Below are 19,852 nucleotides of genomic sequence, written 5' to 3'. Positions count from 1 at the left end.
TATTTGCGATGAGCCTGAAAGAGTAGGGTGGGTTTCAGCGTGATGGTGTGCATAGCAGCTCAGGTGTGATAAGATGCAGGGCCGGTTTAAAGAAACATGGAGGACTGTTTGGGCAAAATGTGGGACATGCATGAAGTGGGACTGGAAAAGAGGTTGGTGCAATATCACCAGGGGCCTTGAACGCGCTGCTGCTGATGTCCTCTTTAAGGTAATGTGATCAAGGCTGCATCTGAGAGAGAAGCAAGATTAGAACCCAGATCTCCTGATGACCAGGTCCTTTCTATGGCAGCTAAGTCATAATGCTGGTGTAGTAAATAATAATGATGATGAACTTTCGTACAGCACTTGACAGATTGATTACAAAGCACTTGCGCCCTCGGTATCTGGCCTGATCCTCACAGCAACTGCCTGGCAGGTAAGCCAAGGTGCACGCAAGAACCGAAGAATCTGTTTCCTGGGTGCTCTCTTTAGGACCGCTGTCACTGAAGAGGTTATTTCCAGGGTGTGGCAGCTTTTTCCTGGCAAGCAGATCTGACTCGGAGATAAGCGGTCAGGTGCTGTATCAAGGAGTGCCCTGGGGACGGTGCCCATTTAAGGGACAAGAAGGCAGCAGAATGAGACAGCAAGTGAAGTGGATCAGTAGATCAGTCTCAGCGGAAGTTGGGTTCACCCTGAGGGAAGCTGTGGGATGACCCCCCGCCCCCCCCCCCGCCCCAGAGTGGTTCTGAGTCTGGGCAAGAGGACCTGGCTTCTCTGTGTCAGTGTGGCCTCTCCCAGCCCCTGAGGATAGTACTGGCCTCTCAGGAAGGGGCATGTCCTGGACGAGTCAGTCCACTTCAGCCAAAGCATGAAGGTGCCTACTGTTGGCACTCCCTCAGCAGCTGGGGAGCTGAGGTATTCATTCCTCAAGAGAGCTGGGTACACCCCAGTGTCTACCACATGGCTGGGCAGCCTTGCTGGAAAGCCTTGCGGATAGGTACTTTGGTCTGAACCCTTAATTTTATAGATCTGGAAACTTGAGTCCAGACAAAACCAACACTTTGTCCAGTATCAAAAAAATACAGAGTGGAGTCCAAAACCAGGTTTCTCAATCCAATCCCTTCCTCCACTTTCCACAGTGTCAGGATTTTGGGATAGACAGACAGATGGAGCACGGTGTGATTAGGTTGCAGCTGACTTTCTGCCCACCTGAGACCTCAAAACAATTTTCTGTTTTATTTTCGGTGGATGTAGAGATATGGTAATGATCGTAACCTACCACGTGACCTTACTCCCCTCCTACTTACCCAGGGATTGAACTTGGGTCTCCAGCATTGCAGGCAGATTCTTTACCATCTGAGCCACCAGGGAAGCCCCAAGTATTACTTAAACTGTAGTGAAAATACATCAAAGTGCTAGAGGAAATAATTGATCTGAATTGCTCCTCAGTAGGGAAAAGTAGCAGGAGCTCAGTGTTCCTCGGAAGACAGCTACCACAGAGGCAGTGGAGAAGGAGGAAGAATCTCTGCACCTCCGCAAGCCTGGGCCACACCCTCCACCATGGGGAGACCTTTGGAAATAACTCGATAATCAAAGCCTGTTGTTCCTTTTGCACCTACGAGGGGCAAGGCATTGTGCCAAAAATAGTGAAGAATGAGACATGTGGAAGTAGCTCCCTGACCTCCAGAGGTGAACAGTCTCGTTAATGAGACAAGACACACACCCAGGAAGTTAAATAGCAAGAAGATGTGCTCTGTTCTATTAGCTCTGAGCTCAAGGATGGATGGTAATAAAGAACGAGAAAGTGCAGGGAGAGAATAGCTAAGTTGTATTGAGTGCTCACTATACGCCAGGAACTATTCTCAGAACTCTGGAGATCAGTATTTTTATGAACTTCGTTTTCAGTTGAGAGAATTAAAATACAGTGAGGAGAAGGAAATTGCCTGCACTCACCCTGCTGATGCACTGGCCTTACCAGCCTGCGTGCAGAACTGCTCCCCATGCCTCTCCATAGATGCTTGTGGGGATCAGTGGCCTGCTGAGTACCCTGGAGCCGCAAAAAAGATAACTCCATCCCAATTCATACTCCAGACAAGCTTATTTCTAGACGCAGAATTTCGGAAACTTGGACGCAGAAATTCAGAAAATGCTATCAGCTATTTCTTGCCCTACCCATGACTTTTATACCGAATGAGTTTGTATGTGACCTCAGGCAAGGTACCCTCCGTGTGCCTCAGTTTCTTCATCTGTCAGCTTGAAAAATAATAATACCCAGGTTAGAGGATTGGATGAAGAGTTAGTGGTGTAAAGCGCATGAAACAGGACTTCCCCGGTGGTCCAGCGGTTAAGAATCCACCTGCCAGTGCCAGGGACGTGGGTTCGATCCCTGATCGGGGAAGACTCCACATGCCACAGGGCAGCTGAACCTGTGCACCATAACTGCCAAGGCCACCTGCTCTAGAGCCTGGATTCTTCAACAAGAGAGGCCACTGCACTGAGAAGCCCACTCGGTACAACTAGAGAAAGCCCATGCGTAGGAACAAAGATACAGCACAGCCAAAAAAACAAAGGGCACGAAACAGGTATTGTCTGTGGCACATAATACGCACTCAGTACTTTCGCTTGAGAGTTCCCCTGCAGAAGACTCATCAGAATTGCCCACTAGTAGGGACTTGTTACGAGATCTGGGGAGATACAGGCTGGATGCTTACTGCTGCAGTGGTGTGAGAAATTGTCACCCCAATCTCCACTCCCTTCCCATTACCCTGGGACAGAACTCACTCACCGTGGCTAGCTGGCAGCTTCCACTGATCCAAGGAACAAGAGATGGCCTGCTACCACGAATTCCAGTTTCTCCCAAACAATTCTGTTTTCCCTTTTCACGGGTTACTCATTTATAGGAAAACACTTTTTTTAAACCACTTCTCAGCCAAGATTCAAGCATCCAATAAGCCGTAGAGTGATACAGGAATATCAAATATGCAACTCACCACCATAGAGTGATACAAGAATATCAAATATGCAACTCATCCACCTTGCTAATTACGTTGGGCACAATTGCCTGGAGCTTAATTCAGCTATGGGACGAGCAGAATCTTTTCTGGTTTTGAATGGCAAATCTTACTCTGTGGGAAAGAAATTTGTTTCAGAAACTAACTTAGTCGTTTCAGATGTGAGTTCTGTGTACTCAGTCCTTTTTCTTAATGGATTAATGGACACATCATTAATCTTTTCTTGTAATTAGCTAAGACATTTTATTTAAAGTATGGTCTGGGGGAAGGTGCTAGTCCACAAACTTCTATCAAGCTGCAAAAAATCAATAACAGAACTTGAGAGTTTAGCATTTAGAAACCTCTATAGTAATTGGATCTTGCCCCTGTAACGTGTAAGCCTGTGACCAGTGGTCTCTTCTTGTTGGACAAGCTATAGGTTGGGTTGAGTGGCGGACTCAAGGGGAGTGTCACATGTGATGGGAGTTGCATGTGGGTCCTATGAAGGAAGACCATGTATCCGTCTGCGGGAGTTTGGAAGTGAAAGGCACTGGTCCTTCAGCAAGGGTAGTTTGAGAAGCACCACTCTAGGGGAGGGACCGTGCATCGCTGGGTGGTTTGAAATGTGGCCTTCTGTGGACGCCCTTCCATTAACTGCTGTGTTAGCACTGGTGAACGCTGAACAAAAACATAATCGCGCTTCACTGGTTAGTGCAAACTTGTGAGTAGTGTTTAAAAAACATGTCACTTAGGAGCAGTATGGATTCAACCCACATTGGCTCTTATTATCATCCCCAACTATTATAAACCTCCACCAGTGATAGATACACTCATGCCTTCTTTCACAGAGATAACATGAAAAATCGCCAGTCCAGGTTTGATGCATGATACAGGATGCTCGGGGCTGGTGCACTGGGATGACCCAGAGGGATGGGATGGGGAGGGAGGTGGGAGGGGGGTTCAGGATGAGGAACACATGTACACTCGTGGCGGATTCAAGTCAATGTATGGCAAAACCAATATTGTAAAGTAAAATAAATTAATTTTTTAAAAATAAATAAACACTGATAAACTATTTTTTAAACAGTTTAAAAGGAGTAGCCAATTATAATCAGTTTCTCACTGGAGCTACCTTTTGATTCCCATAGGTCCTTCTGTTTATTTTCTTTTATCCTGTCCTGATATTTTTCAGCCTTGAATGTATGGTCTGTTTGCAGTTTATGGTCTTAGTGAATGATGGCAACAAGTTGCACTCTTACCTGATACCTGCTCTTTCTCATTTTTGCTAAAAAGTTCTCTTTTTTTTTTTTTTTTTAAATAGGAAAATATATTTGTTGATCTCTCAAGGATGGCCCCAAAGACGCCAATAAAAAATGAACCAATTGACTTATCGAAGCAAAAAATCTTCACTCCAGAAAGAAATCCCATCACTCCGGTTAAGCTTGTGGACAGACAGCAGGCAGAACCATGGACGCCCACCGCTAACCTGAAGATCCTCATTAGTGCTGCCAGCCCGGACATGAGAGACCGGGAGAAAAAAAAGGGACTGTTCAGGCCCATTGAGAACAAGGATGATGCGTTTACAGGCTCTCTGCAGGTACACAGGCTCTGCTCCTAAGGGCTTTCACAGAATTGAAATTTTTTAACTTAATTATTAAAATGTCATAGAACTCTCAACTTTTTGGTTGCTGTTGAGTTGAAAGCACTATTCCACTTACTCCTTTTATTTATTTACAGCTGAAGTGGGACTCTCATTCTCTGTCTCATTTTTCATAATGAATGTTTTTGTTTTCCTTTCTTCAGTTTATTTTTTCTTTTCTCTCTTTACCAGTATGTGTTTTTTAATGATTTTTTTAAGCCATGATATTAATTTTATGATAATTAAAATTATTGTTTTAATTATTTTAGTTATTAATAATGATATTGATTTATTATTTAAATTTTAATAATTTTGATTTAATGAAGAAATTTGGTCTTTTAATGCTGCCATGAATTATAATTTTCACTCTGATTTAATACTAATCTAAATATTTGGGATTTGGGAAGTTTTATCATTCTCCCATGTCTGTTTAGTTCACTGGTTTAGTGCTTTAACATTAAGTCGTCTTTAAATCACCTGTCCTGTGGGAACCAGAGCTCTTGAGCAAGCAGCATATATATCCTTTTTTTAAAAAGTCTTTCTTGGGACTTAAATTGAGCCTTTTTCAAATGTGGTTGATAAGAGAAGGGCACTTGTTTAATGTGCTTAAAATAAGAATGAGTCAGGAAGAGTAAGATTTAGCTGTCCTTGCTCAAGTCTGTCAGCTCTTAGTAAATTGTGAAACATAAGAGCTTGGTGACACAATGTAGGCAAGTCCGTCTCAGATTTTCGTGTTGATGGGGATTGCACAGGGTCTTAGGGAAAGGTAGATTCTGATACATCAGGTCTGAGGGGTGGCCTGGGCTTTTCACAGCTCTTAGGGAAAGGTAGATTCTGATACATCAGGTCTGAGGGGTGGCCTGGGCTTTTCACAGCTCTTAGGGAAAGGTAGATTCTGACACATCAGGTCTGAGGGGTGGCCTGGGCTTTTCACAGCTCTTAGGGAAAGGTAGATTCTGATACATCAGGTCTGATGGGTGGCCTGGGATTTTCACAGCTCTTAGGGAAAGGTAGATTCTGACACATCAGGTCTGAGGGGTGGCCTGGGCTTTTCACAGCTCTTAGCACGCTCCTGCTGCTGCAGATCGGACAGCCTGGTGGGCGCACTGGTCGCAAGGGGGTAGCAGCCTGTAAATTATTGCATTGTTCCTTCTTTAACTTAACCAGTAGACTCAGCCTCAGGGCTTCCCTGGCAGCTCAGGTGGTAAAGAATCTACCTGCCATACAGGAGACCTGGGTTTGATCCCTGGGTCGGGAAGATCCTCTGAAGACGGGAATGGGAACCCACTCCAGTGTTCTTGCCTGGAGAATTCCACAGACAGAGGAGCCTGGTGGGCCACAGTCCATGGGGTTGCAGAGTCAGACACGATGGAGCAACACACACACACAGAGCCTCAAATCACAAAGGAGGAGAAGTTCAGTTCAGAAAAGCAGTAGGCAAAAGGTTAAGACAATAAGGTTAGGAAGAGTATTCTAACTAGAATCTGGGATGGTAAGGATGAGGATGTTCCCCTAAACTCGCCAGAGCCACCCGCTGCAGTCTCCCCTTCGGGATGTTAACCGTGACGTCTCCCGCCTCCCTTCTGTGTGCCCCGTGTAGCTTGATGCTGTGGATGACAGTGCTGTGGATGAGTTTGAAAAGCAAAGGCCAAGCAGAAAACAGAAAAGCTTAGGGCTCCTGTGCCAGAAGTTTCTCGCTCGCTATCCAAGTTACCCTCTGTCAACTGAGAAAACTACCATCTCCCTAGATGAAGTTGCTATCAGTCTCGGTATGTATCATGGGGTCACCTGGAGGCCTGTCTCCAGTTACGGTGGGAATCGATTCCTCGGGCGAGCCGAAGGCTTCAGGTCACCTCCTCTACTAAGCACAGAGCAGGCCCTCCAAAAGAGTGAGGACGGAGGAGCAGGTAAAGCTGTTCTTCTGTCATTATCCTTATGCATAGAATTCCAGGGAGCCTTCTAGGCCTGAGGGTCAAACAAATATTTGGTTTCTTTAACCTCAAAAAATGTATCTGCAAAAGACTCACGTTACAAATTAATAGCTAATCCCTTAATTCTATCTTATTTCAGACAGACTCAAAAGATTTTTAGACATATCCTGCTGCTTATTTTTTTTTAATGCTTCTGAGAGTTCAGAACTGCTATTATTTCTGTTACAAAGCCAAATTTGAAAGCAAGAGAGTTATGTTTGAAGCCCTGTACTGTGACCTTCACAGCAAGTCTGCTCAACTAGAAAAAGCACATCTGGATATAATTCAAACAGCTAAGCCTTATAACAAAGAGGAATATATCCGTTCAAATGGCGTGGCTGTGTGTCATGTACAGTGGTGTCTGGGCTATAAATATGCAGGCAACTGATCCAAGTAGAGACTCCTAGTGGACGTGGATTGTGGTTAGTTTCACAAGGAACATACTGTTGACAATGAATAAGTAGAAATCACAAAGATTTGAAGATGTCAGAGTGTCGCCTTAACAAATTAGGACAGTTTACATACAGGAGAAGAAAAGTCTCAAAGAAGTCAACCCAGTAGGCTTTATGAGCCTGGAGGAGGGCATGGCAACCCACTGCAGGATTCTTGCCTGGAGCATCCCATGGACAGAGGAGCCTGGGAGGTCCTTCAGGTCGCAAAGAGTCAGACACGACTGAAGCAACCTGACATGCACTCACACACGCACGCAAGGCTTTACCACAGATTATATTTTTAGTTGGTTTATTATCTTCCCATAGCCCAAAGAATGTGACTCAGTTGATCCTTGTCAATCTGAATTATTCAAACGGATGGTTAAAAAGATTTGCTGGAAATTGAAGTAATGAAGAGCCCGTGGTTGTGATGGGAAGACCGTGGGCTGGACTTTGGGTAAGACAGAACTGGATTTGAAGCCCAGCTTTCTAATGTATAGGCTGAGAGAGATTTTAAAAGTTAATTAATCTTTTCTCAGTCATAGCATAGAAACCATAGCACCTCCCTTGCAGAAGCTTAGAAGAGTTAGGGATCAATGTCAGTAACATGCCCAGCTCAGGGCCTGGCTTAATAACTTACTGCTCCATGGAACTGTTTCTACTCAGCTGTTTTGAGAGGTTCCCCTTGCCCACTTCCACAATCCTCAAGCTGTCCTGTCAACCTGTACACTCAGGAAAAGGAAGCAGAGGGCTTGGACAGGGAAGCTGTTTTAGAACCCAGGAACAGGATACAGTATTCTGGCCTCCCTTGTAGCTCACTCGGTAAAGAATCTGCCTGCAGTGCAGGAGACCAGGGTTCAATCCCTGGGTCGGGAAGATGCCCTGGAGAAGGAAATGACAACCCACTCCAGTATGCTTGCCTGGAAAATCTCACGGACAGAGGAGCCTGGTGGGCTGCAGTCCATGGGGTCGCAAAGAGTCGGGCACGACTGAGCGACTAACACTTATTCTGGCTTTGGTAGCAATGAAACGAGATGTGAGCCAGCTGGACAGAAGCTTGGTGTAGACATAGCTGAGGTGCTGGGTCCTAGAAACTAGTCTGAAGAGGTTGAGGGTAAAAGAACAGATCATACAATGTCTTTCTCTTTGGGGTTCCTCTATACACCCATCCCTTATCAAGAGATCTTGCTGATATCAAAGCAGAAGAAGGAAGATTAGATGTTGGAAGGGAGGACAGGGCTGTAGGTCTCCTGTATAACCATCTGGAGCAGAATGCCAAGGCTTTTGCAATAACTTCCTACTGTGTCATGATTTCCCAGGCCTGCCAAATGAACTTTCCATCTCTCTTCATGTGAGATAAGACAGGGTCCCTTCCTAGAAGCTGTTCCCAGGGTAACCATCTCCTTGATTGAATCTAAACTCCTGGCTCTGTCCCAGGTCACAAGCTGTAAAACCACATTTTAACCAAGGATCTGCAGAGCATTCAAATTGCATTGTTTCCCAGTTTCTGGTCTCATGTAGATTTGATACTGTATTACAGGTAAGAAGTTAAAGAACTGGGAATGACTTTAGTAAATGGAAAATTACACAGCCTAGGAAAATTTACTGGGCTGAGATGCTCTTGATAAGCTCTGTGGGGCAAGCTCTAAGGGAAGCGTGGTAACAATGAGTAGATGCTCGAGGGCATAACCAACGCCATGACTAGGATGAATAGGATCGCCTTGAAGACAAAAGGAAACGAAGGCTCAGAGAATCTTCCTGATGAGCAGCCCGCAGGACTTGAGGTCTGTGAAATGGAACTTTTAGGTGCGCCCAGCCAGAGGACAGCTAAACTCAATCCAGACTGCAAAAGTGAGCGACGAGTCAGGCTGCACACCTGTTGTGCATGTCAAGCGGTATCTTATTGTCTAAGTGGTCCGAATCGTCCTTTTATTTCTTATTTCTTCCTTTATTTCTTGGGATGTCTAGCCACTAGGTGGAGACTTAACAGCTCCTATCTAATACAAAATAACAAAACAGTTGGGCATATGGCTGGCCCTGGGGTGTCTCAGTCGCATTCACATGACATTTCTGATGGGAAGGTTTATGGCGAGTTACGCTCTAAACGAGATGTGTTAATACATGGAAACAGAATGGAACCAGGGCCCAGGCAGATCTGGACAGGGGGCTGCTGACTGCCCCTGCCAGCACCTTCCAGCAGGCATCTGGCGGCAGAGCCGGAGCTTTTGGAGGGTGAAGAGCCTTTCAGGGTCATAAGCCGAAATGTTCTGATTGACTGTGAAATGCCTCTTCAAGCGGGGATAGCACTTCCCCTCAGCTCCACAGTTCTGTTGTAATCTGGTCTATTTCTTGTGTTAAGTCTTTGGAAAGCCAAGAGCTGCATACACTGAGTCTGCTCTGATTATACAACAGCTGTTGGCAAGCGAAAGGGAAGAAGGCATTTTTGTTGCTGGGCCCTTTTGCTTGGAGATGCCTGGCAGCATTTGTTACGGATACTTAGGCGAGAGCAAAAAAGGGCCAGTGAGTCCCAAAAGCCTAAGTGTCTGTTGCATAACAGGATGCGACACAGATGGGAGGTTTAAAAAATCAGTTTCTGCTGTCACCTTGAATGCCAGCAGGAATTTTAGGTATCTCCCACGACACACAGGAAGTACTTACAAAATAATATACAAAGAGCAGATAAATTAACACCTATCAGAATCCCTTTGAGTTTATTGTCGCACTGAATCCTCCTCATTTTATGAGATAAATACCCAGGCACAGAAAGAGTAAGTAACTTCCCAGGCTTACCCAACTAGTAAGGGATAACGCAGGGATTCCAGTCCAGACAGTCTGACCCTGAAGACCCCACACTTAACCCATGAAAATATTTTTAGTAAATTCAATAGACTGCTCATAATCCTGGCTATTTAGGGAGTGTGGCATAAGTGGGTAGGAAATCCATGAACTGGATGGTCAGCCTGTGCAGGAGTTTCTGTGCTGTACTGATGGGCTGTGTGGCAGGACACAGTGCTTGAGAGCACGGGGAGAATTGTCCCTAGCTGTGACAAGCACACGGAGGCCTGTGTGTTCCAGCCCTGGCCCTCGCTTCCTCCTGCAACCTGAGAAGGGTGCCCAAGCTCTTGACTCCTAAGTTTCCAGCGCAAAGTAGGAAACAGAATATTTACCATCTCTTTTCCCTACTGGCCATTACAAGAATTAACAGGGTAACTTTTTCACATCACTCAAACTCCAGGAAGGAGAATGGTCCAATAATGAGGTTACAGTCATTGGACACAGTTTTATAGTCTGTATAATTAGGACTAACTACAAGTCAAAATCAACCGTCCAACCTTCATCAAGCATTTATTACTGTGATGCACATTGCTCAATCCCACCAGTTTTAACATGTTGAAATGTTCATGTGGTTTGCCTAACAGGTTCAAAGAAAAGTTGCTCTACTATTTATGTAATACAGATGGAACTATCATCCATCTCAAGGTGGATGTTTACCCTAGATCTTATCAAGAGTTGGATCCCAAGAAGAAAAAGGAAAAATAATTTCTGTTGCTTGCATTCTCATAGGATGAATTTGTTGAGCAATTATGTTTGCTGGGCAAAGTATCACCCAGAATAGTTCACAGACAAGGCCCAAGCCTTCATGGAATTTATACTCATAAGTGTTCTTCGGGGCTTCGCTTGTGGTCCAGTGGTTAAGATTCTGTGCTTGCACTGCAGGGGGCCCAGGTTTGATCCCAGATCGGGGAAGTTCAGCCTGCCATGCAGTGCTGCCAAAAAAAAAAATTTAGAAAAATGTTCTTCAGCATGACAATGGTCGGCTTCTATTTTTGAAACAGGCGTTGAAAGGAGACGCATCTATGACATTGTAAATGTGCTGGAGTCGCTGCATCTGGTCAGCCGGGTGGCCAAGAATCAGTACGGCTGGCACGGTAGGCACAGCCTGCCGAAAACCCTAAGGAACCTCCAGCGGTTAGGAGAGGAGCAGAAATACGAGGAGCAGATGGCACACCTCCAGCAGAAAGAGCTCGACCTGATAGATTATAAATTCGGAGAACGCAGAAGAGATGGCTGTCCCGATTCCCAAGATCCACAGTTACTGGATTTCTCCGAACCAGACTGTCCCTCCTGTGAGTCCCCTGGGCCCACACTGGTCTCTTCTGAAGATGGGGAGGGCCAGATGGGCCACCCTGGAGGCATGTGGCCTCTCGGTCTCTCTCATGAAGACGGGCAGACAGATGGCTTCCCAACTGGGCTGCCCACTCCGCCTCACGGGAAACCTGTCTAGTGGCATTTTCACTTGGTATCTGGTGTGTTTGGATCATAGGTGGCGAATGGCGTTCCAGTTTCAGACTGACAGTCCCACGCTGCTTCCTCTTTGTGAGCCTTTAAGGAAAATTTACTTGGAGAGAATTTCTGTCTTCAAAAGATTCTATTTGTTCAACTGTATATTGGAGTGGATGACTTAGAAAAGAACCCAATTTGCAGAAAATGCTGATTAGGAAGACAGACCACCTTTCATTTGATACTGAATTTTTTTTACTTATATTGTATTGCATTGTTCTTCCCCCCTCCTAGCTCGTGTGTATGCTGTCCCTCTTTGATCTTTATTCTCACCCTAATCCTCCTTGCTAAGATGATAAAGTGCAAATATTCCGTATGTTTCACTTGCAAATATAAGAAATAGATATGGAAGGGTGGGCCTGGCTTACATTCCATTCATTGCCTCATGCCTTTAATTTCACCCTCTGAACCAGTCTTTATCTGAATAACCAGAGGAGACTGCCATCTGTCGGGGATGATTTGCCTGTCATCTGTGGCAACACACATCTAAGCGGTGTCTCTTGCTTACTTATTGTTTATTTGTTTACTTATTTCCAAAATGCAATGGAAGAGGTGGGCGCCTCCTATGTGGATGGTGTATTCTAGCTCTTGTGGGCTCAGAGAAATACAAGTGGAGTCCTTGCCTTTGAGGGAAGAGCGGATGTTCTGAAAACAGTTCCCGATCCCCACTCTATCCTTTCACTCTTCTACTTTAATCTTTTCCAAAATTGCTTCATAGATTCTATTCAGTGGAGTATGAGTACAAAGCATTTCAGAACTAATACCAACTATAGAATAATTTTAGGACCCCCCCCCCAAAATCTATCTTATTTCTTTATGAACCATCTTTTTGTGATGTGTGGCCAAGTGATCAAAAGTGACCTTTCCATCTGCTGATAGAGTTAGATAGGTCTGGCAAACTACAAGTGCAGTCTTTCTGGTGGTAGACTATATGTTTTGATGCTTTCGTTTCATTCCCTTTGTAGCATCTGCAAACAGTCGGAAAGACAAGTCTCTGAGAATTATGAGCCAGAAGTTCGTCATGCTGTTCCTGGTCTCCAAAACCAAGATTGTTACTCTTGATGTGGCTGCCAAAATACTGATAGAGGAAAGCCAAGATACGCCAGACCATAGTAAATTTAAAAGTAAGCATCTTCACTTAAATCCACTTAGCAGCACAGAAAGGGTGGGGTGTCACGTGTTGATGTTTGCAGCCTTGGAGATTTTTTTAAAAATTATTTTGTCGAGATGTGCACTCCTTCTTGCCTTCTTTAAGCTTCTTGGTGCTGTGAGAGGTGAGCTGATCACATACTAGAATACCTGGGGAAAGTTCTGCCTGATGCCTTTTCCTCGACAGAGTGGATGCTGGAGGCAGAATGGCATCCCACACGTGCAGGTCAGGGAGGGTGTGAGAGGCTTTGAGTTTCTCTTTAGTATCGCTGCATCCAAGATGGAATGTCTGAGTTTTCTTTCCCTTTTCTCCTCACCCCCCGCATACTCTTCTGATGTGGACATGAAAGTTGTCTACAGGTAAGAACCAGAAGAACAGGAGGGGAGGGGGGGTGGGCGGTGGGACGTGGATGCTGGACAAGAGCGTGTTTCCAGTTTCACACCCAGAACATCTTCCTCTTCTGTCAAGCCTGGGTCCTGAGCCAGAGGCCCCAGCTGCTGGTAGCTCATTCAAGCCCTGGAAACCCTGAATTCAACATTCGTTAGCTTTTGTTTGTTTCCAGCTGGAAGTATAGCCACCCTGTGGGAGAAATGACTAGATAAAATGCAATTCTATCAGGATTGGGAAGAATATTGCATCTGGAGGGAAAGCTTGATGTTACAGGCCGATAATCAGAGCCCTTTGCTTACCCTAGCCCTGAGTTCAAGTGGCTTTCCTCCCTGTAAGTTGACTCTTGGATAGAGCTTACTTTGTGGGCATCATGTTACCGCCCACCCCTCTGAATTTCTCCTCCAGTGCATGTATTTTCAAATGTCTCTTCCCTGAACCTCTCAGACTCAGGGAATGCCCACCCAGCCCTCCCCCACTGGGTGTCCAGCGGGGTTAGAGGTGAGGCGCTGACTGTCTTCAGCAGCCATAGCTCGTGACCTCGAGCCCTGGACAGTCTGTGTGCCCGGCAGTGCAGCCTTTCCAGAAGCTCCAGGGAACCCCTGTCACTGTCATAGCCCAGCTGCCTGGGAGAGCAGGTGCCACCGTCTCCTGCAGGGAGAGACTCCAGGCAAGCTTCTGACACGCCGTGGATCAGAATGACGTTTCCTGCACCTTTAATTACAGCCCGTTTGCCTCCCTCGGTGTTTTTGCAATCACAGTGATCCCAGCTTGTCACCAGGCGCCTCTGGTACGAAGCGTGAAGCTGTGAGAGCAGGACACGCTGACCTTCGCTGAGTGGGGTGATCAGACACTGGAGTCCTTAGTGATTTCACGCGGGAGCCACTGGCCTCCCATGCTACCCTACTGCTCTCTGCTGGAGGCTGCTTTGGTGGCTGAGAAAGTGACCCATCACACAAACTAAAAGGTCGTGATGTCCCGGACCAAGGTATGGTGTGACCACAGTTGTTTTTTATGTCTTCAAGCAAAGGTACGCCGCCTCTATGACATAGCCAATGTGCTGACCAGCTTGGCGCTGATAAAGAAAGTGCATGTCACGGAAGATCGAGGCCGGAAACCTGCCTTCAAGTGGATCGGGCCTGTGGATTTCAGCTCCACGGGTAAGGCGCGGTGTTGCTCAGGACCATCTGATGGATAAACCCCAGTTGCTTTTTCAAAGCTTACACCTACCACAGGGTGAGATTAATCTTCACCTCCCATCACCCACGTCACATTCAGAATTAGACTTGCGCTGCCTGTCTGGGAACAGTGAGCCTTAGCCTACAAGTGGTTATGCTGGCGGCTCACTCACAGAGAGCTTAGAACCTGGCAGTTTCTGAAGCTATTAAATCACAGCTCGTTGGCTTTGTTTTAAATTTCATTCCAAAGTTCCTGGAAGTTCGGGCCTGAGAATTAAAAATGATGCTTCATTTTAACAAGTTTGTTTTTTTTTTTTTTAATGACACTTCTTATGATCTCTGGTGGTTTCTGCATTAGCAGAATAAAACATTGTTTTTCTTTGAAATTCCAGATAATGTAAAAATTATATCAGTTACTGTCACACAACTCATAGGTGGTAATCATAGTATGGATGTAATGAACACCTTTTCTGTAATTTATTCAAAAGGTCAAAATGTCATAATTTTACTAAATTAGAGCAAAAAAAGGGTATTATCCTCTACTTATTTTACAGGTAGTATTTGTGCAACTGGGGACTGGATCCTTCTGCACCAGCTACTTATGTATAGCTATACTGCCTGGAAAAAAGCCATTAAAGTTATTTTTAAATTGCCCTTCCAATTTTAGTCTTAGTAGTATAAATTCTTGCACTTAACCCACGCTTATAAAAGATATAACTCTCTACCTCACTTTATAACACATTATTCACTTAGAAACTAGATGAAGCCACTTACAACCAAGTATAATTAATTCAGCAAGTCCTTACTGCACGTGAACTGTGCAGGCAGAGTTCACTGTATTGCACTGAGCAGGTAATGCATTTTTCACAAATAGAACATTTGTGGCGACTGTGTTAGCAGGTGATGCGTAGTATTTTTTAGCAATGATGTACTTTTTAACTTAGGTGTGTACATTATTTAGGTCTGATGCTACTGCAGTGTAGCATAAACCTACCTTCTGTATGCGCTGGGAAACAAAAAAATCCATGTGACTCGTTTTATCGCAGCGGCCTAGAACCAAACCCACAATATCTCCGAGGGTTGCCTTTAGTAACGCCAAGGAAAACTCAGAGACGTTTATGATACAGTCCCTGCCAGTATGAAATGTACAGCTTTGCCACTTTCTACTCCTGTTTTTGGCTTATCCTTGGGTTTTCACCAGTGAAGCTCTCTTCCCCGTTTCAACATAAAATATTCTACTCAGCCTTCAATCTGGCTCAAATGTCAGCTCTTGCATGAAGTTTTCCCCAATCACCCAGAGCAAGAAGTATCTCATCGGAATGATTGGAATTTAGTATCTTGCCATTATACCTGGGGATGATATCATGGTATTGTCCCTGCTGTACACATTTGAGGCAGACACGGTTTTTATTCGCCTTTGATTAAACCCTAGCATCCAGACCAGAGCCTTATCTACTTCAGTTGGTTAATGAGCTTCTACTGAAGGTGTATAATTAATATACCTTTGAAAATCAGAGAACTCTTAAGTACTGTATATGATAGTACTGGCTCTGTAGGAATTCAGAGATGATATGGGTTAAGTTCTGATGGACTGTTAGGTTTTGGAGGGATGGAGAGCTTTTTTTTTTTTTTTTCAGTTGAAGGAACAGATACCTAAGAACATATGTGGCTTGTGTGAGAGAACTCGGGCATCCTGACTTAAGTGGAGGACCTAGGACAGGAATAATGAGAAGTAAAGTGTGATCATTTAGGATCACATTTTGGAAGGCCTCAAAAGTTAGCCAAGAAATCTGCACTAGTGGGCAGAAGTGACAAGGGGTCTTTAGATAAAGAGATTGAAAGAAAGGAGGTCTCCAAAGTTGGTGGTGTCACTGAGGAAAATAAGATAGCCAGAGAAGTGAGCTGGTGTTGAGAAGTCGAGGAGTTTGTGGATTTATATACCCAGTGGGTCAGCCCCTGGGAGCGCTCTGATGTGTTGTGGGAGAGGGGACGTGGCACTAGGTCAGGAGCCTCAAACTGAACTTTCTTCCTCTATCCTTCAGAAACCTGGCCCTCCTTCTGTATTTCCTATTTCCGTCACTGACAGCACCATTGTCACGAGCCCAACAATTAACTGTGGCACATCAAGTTACCTTCGATTCCGTCATTCACTCCCCTTCACTCCTCAGTTAGCAATTCACCTCTTTACTCTTTTCCTTCCCTGCCATCAGGACCTTTCCTTCCCTCTAACAGCTTTATTGCGGTATCATGACATTCAATAAACAGCACAGTGGTTAAAGTTACAGTTTGTTAAGTTCTGCATCGTATGCCTCAGTGAAATAATCACTGCAACCAAGGCAGTTACCCATCACCCTCCAAAGCCTCCTTCTGTTCCTTTGAATACCTCCCTCCCTTCCCCACTCCCAGCAACCAAAGATCTGCTTTCCTTCACTCGAGACGTGTTTGTATCTCCTAAAATGTTTAATAAGTGAATCATAGACAGTCAGTGCTTCTTATTGGCAGATTCCGTATTTGCGAATTTACGAACTCACTAAAATTTATTTGAAACTCCAGAATCAATACCCACAGCATTTTCTGAGTCATTCACAGATTGCGGAGTAGCAGAAGATTTCCTCTGCCATTGCATGTGCTCCCAGCTGAGGTCAGAACAAGGCAACCTCGTTGCTTCCCACACTTGTTTCTTTTGACTCATGCTGTAAACAAGCATCCTTTTCATGGTCTTTTTAGTGCCGCGTTTTCACGTTTTTGTGGTTTGTGTTGGTGGTCTTGCTGTTTAAAATCGTCCCCAAGTGTCATACTGAAATGCTGTCCAGTGTTTCTAAGTGCACAAAGGCTGTGCCGTGTCTTACAGAGAAAATGCACGCGCTGCAGGAACTTAGTTCCAGCGTGAGTTCTGACCGAGTGCAGTGCTAATGGGTCAACAAGATGTTCTAACTGTGTCTTAAACAGACTCACGAAACAGGGTTATGTACTAATCAGTTTATAAAAGTGTTTTGGCCAGAGACTTGCAGAAAACTAACCCTGTATTTCCTTTTGGAGAGATGGTTCCGTTTTGACTAACCCAGTGTTCACAGTGACTTTATAGAACTTTACCACAGATAATGACAATCAGCTGTAGTGCGAATACTCTTTTTATCAGACTTCTTTCATTCAGCATAATTATTTTGAGATTAATTGTGTGGTAGTATGTATCAATGGTGTATTCCTTTTTATTGCCGAGGCGTATTCATTGTATGGATATACTATTCTTTATTCATGCACTTAATAGTGGACTTTTGAATTATTTTCAATCTAGAGCTATTACAAACAGCTGACTCATTGGAAAAGACCCTGATGCTGGGAAAGATGGAGGGTAGGAGGAGAAGGGGGTGACAGAGGATGAGATGGTTGGATGTCATCAGCAACTCAGTGGACATGAATTTGAGCAAACCCCAGGAGACAGTCAAGGACAGGGAAGCCTGGCGTGCTGCAGTTCGTGGGTGGCAGAGAGTCAGACATGACCGAACAACAGCAAACAGAGCTGCAGTGATGTCCATGTTCCTGTCTTTATATGCAAATATGCTTTCATTTCTCTCGATTCATGCCTAGGAGTAGAGTAGGTGCATCACACGATAGGTGGACGTTTAAGGTTTTGAGAAACTTCCAAAGTGTTTTCCAAAGTAGCTGTAACATTTCACATGCCCACCAGTGGCATATGAGAGTTCTAGGTCAGCCTTAGTTTCAGCTGTTCCAATAGGCGTGTAGAGGCATCGTTGTTGTTTCACTTCATGTTTCCCCCTGTGCTGTTCAGTCCAGCCATCTGGTATCATTGGTCTTCCGTTTGACAGGCTTTCTTTAACATTTCTTAGAGTGCAGGTCAGCCAGTGGTGAAATCATCCAGCTGTTGTATGTCTGAGAACGTCTTTATTTCACCTGTGCTTTTGAAAACTGTTTTCCTTGGGTAAGGATTCTAGGTTGGAGGGTTTTTTCCCTTTTGGTACTTTAAAGAACTGGATCCACGGTCTCCAAGCCTGCATTGTTTCTGACAAGAACTCTCCCAGCATCCTGTTCTTCCACATGTAATGTGTCTTTTTTCTCGGTTACTTTTAATATTTTCTTTATGACTGGTTTTAAACAACTTGATTATGTGTGGGTTGTTACAGTTTTCTCAGTGTCTCTTCCTTTGATTTGTTGAGCTTCTTGGATCTATGGATTTAAACTTTTCATCCAGTTTGGTGAATCTTTTGTCGTTATTTCGTCTTTCCCCTTCTGTCCTTTGGCAGCTCTAGTTATACTCGTGTTTGGAGGTTTGAAGTGGTCCTACAGTTCACTGATGTTTTGTTCATTTCTTTGTCTCTTTTCTGTCACTTTGGATAGTGTTACTGCTCTTTAAGTTCACAGTTTTTTTTTTCTGCATGCATGAATTTTTTTCTAAACTGCCATGCATTTCACCCACGGTGTTTTTCCATCTTCAACATTGTCGTTTTAATTGCTAGAAGCTTGACTTGGACCTTTATTAATTTTTTTAAAGATTTTATTCTGTGGCTGTGCTGGGTCTTCACTGCAGTGCACAGAATGTGGGCTCTAGGGTGCACAGGCTCAGGAGTTGGGGCACATAGGCTTAGTTGCTCTGTGGCACGTGGGATCTTCCCAGACCAGGGCTCTAACCAGCGTCCCTAGCACTGCAAGGTGGAATTTTAGCCACTGGACCACTAGGGAATCCTGGGCCTTTGTAGTTTTGATGTCTCCACTTAACATGTTCAATTTATTGAATTTATGGAATACAATCATAATATCTATTTTAATGTGCTTGTCTACTAATTCTATCATCTATGTCACTTTGAGGTCCATTTCAACTCATCTTTCTGCTCATTGTGGGTTATATTTCCCTGCTTCTTTGTATATAACGTAATTTTTGACTCTATGCCATGTGTGTGTGCTAAGTTACTTCAGTCGTGTCCAACTCTGTGCAACCCTGTGGACTGCACCCGCTGGGCTCCTCTGTCCATGGGATTCTCTAGGCAAGAGTGCATGCCCTCCTCCAGGGGACCTTCCCAACCCCAGATGGAACACGCATCTTTTATGTTTCCTGCGTTGGCAGGTTGGTTCTTTACCCTCGAGCCACCTGGGAAGCCCAATTGTATGCCATTATATGTACACTGAGAATTATAAATTGTTACGTGCTAAATAATTCTGTCTTCCTAAAAGTGTTCTTGAGCTTTGTTCTCTGATACAGCAAAGCTACTTGGAAACAGTTATCCTTTCGGCTCTTGCTTTTAAGCTTTGTTAGGCAGAATTGCACCCCATTCCAGTACTCTTGCCTGGAAAATCCCATGGATGGAGGAGCCTGGTAGGCTGCAGTCCATGGGGTCACTAAGAGTCAGACACGACTGAGCGACTTCACTTTCACTTTTCACTTTCATGCATCGGAGAAGGAAATGGCAACCCACTCCAGTGTTCTTGCCTGGAGAATCCCAGGGACGGGGGAGCCTGGTGGGCTGCCATCTGTGGGGTCGTACAGAGTCGGACACTACTGACGCAACTTAGCAGCAGCAGCAGGCAGAACCCACCCTATCAGCAATTAGTCATGAGTACTCTGTCCCCACTACTGAGGCAACACCCTCTTTAGCATTCTAACCAAAGACCAAGACATATGAGACTTTTTCCCCACTGTGACTATTGGCAGTCGGCGCTATTCTCAGCCCTGTCTGAGTGCAGACACTGTCCTGCTACTCCTTTTGAGGGCTCTTTCCTTGGCCTTGGGTAGTTCCTGCCCATGCAGGAGTACTCCACTGAATACAGTCAGCC

At 44.8% G+C, this 19,852-nt stretch overlaps 1 protein-coding gene across 4 annotated transcripts in view; it reads left to right on the top strand.

Annotated features, from left to right (window-relative positions):
* E2F7 (E2F transcription factor 7) overlaps positions 1-19,852 on the top strand; it is a 37,141-nt gene that overhangs the window by 4,911 nt on the left and 12,378 nt on the right. For 3 of the 4 annotated variants that reach the window (XR_006059261.2, XM_042246549.1, XM_004006209.5), the window contains exons 3-7: positions 4,291-4,566; positions 6,209-6,377; positions 10,846-11,136; positions 12,316-12,474; positions 13,913-14,047. Coding sequence is in view for 3 of the 4 variants with exons in the window: in XM_042246549.1 (XP_042102483.1) it covers positions 4,291-4,566; positions 6,209-6,377; positions 10,846-11,136; positions 12,316-12,474; positions 13,913-14,047 (1,030 nt within the window). In the remaining variant the exon portion in view is untranslated. The remainder of the gene's footprint in view (positions 1-4,290; positions 4,567-6,208; positions 6,378-10,845; positions 11,137-12,315; positions 12,475-13,912; positions 14,048-19,852) is intronic. The other variant, XM_042246550.1, reaches the window with a different exon arrangement.

Source organism: Ovis aries, chromosome 3 (assembly GCF_016772045.2).
Source record: "Ovis aries strain OAR_USU_Benz2616 breed Rambouillet chromosome 3, ARS-UI_Ramb_v3.0, whole genome shotgun sequence".
Classification (NCBI taxonomy): Eukaryota; Metazoa; Chordata; class Mammalia; order Artiodactyla; family Bovidae; genus Ovis; species Ovis aries.
The sequence above is the reverse complement of the archived record's forward strand: the minus strand, read 5'-3'. Positions and strand labels throughout refer to the sequence as shown.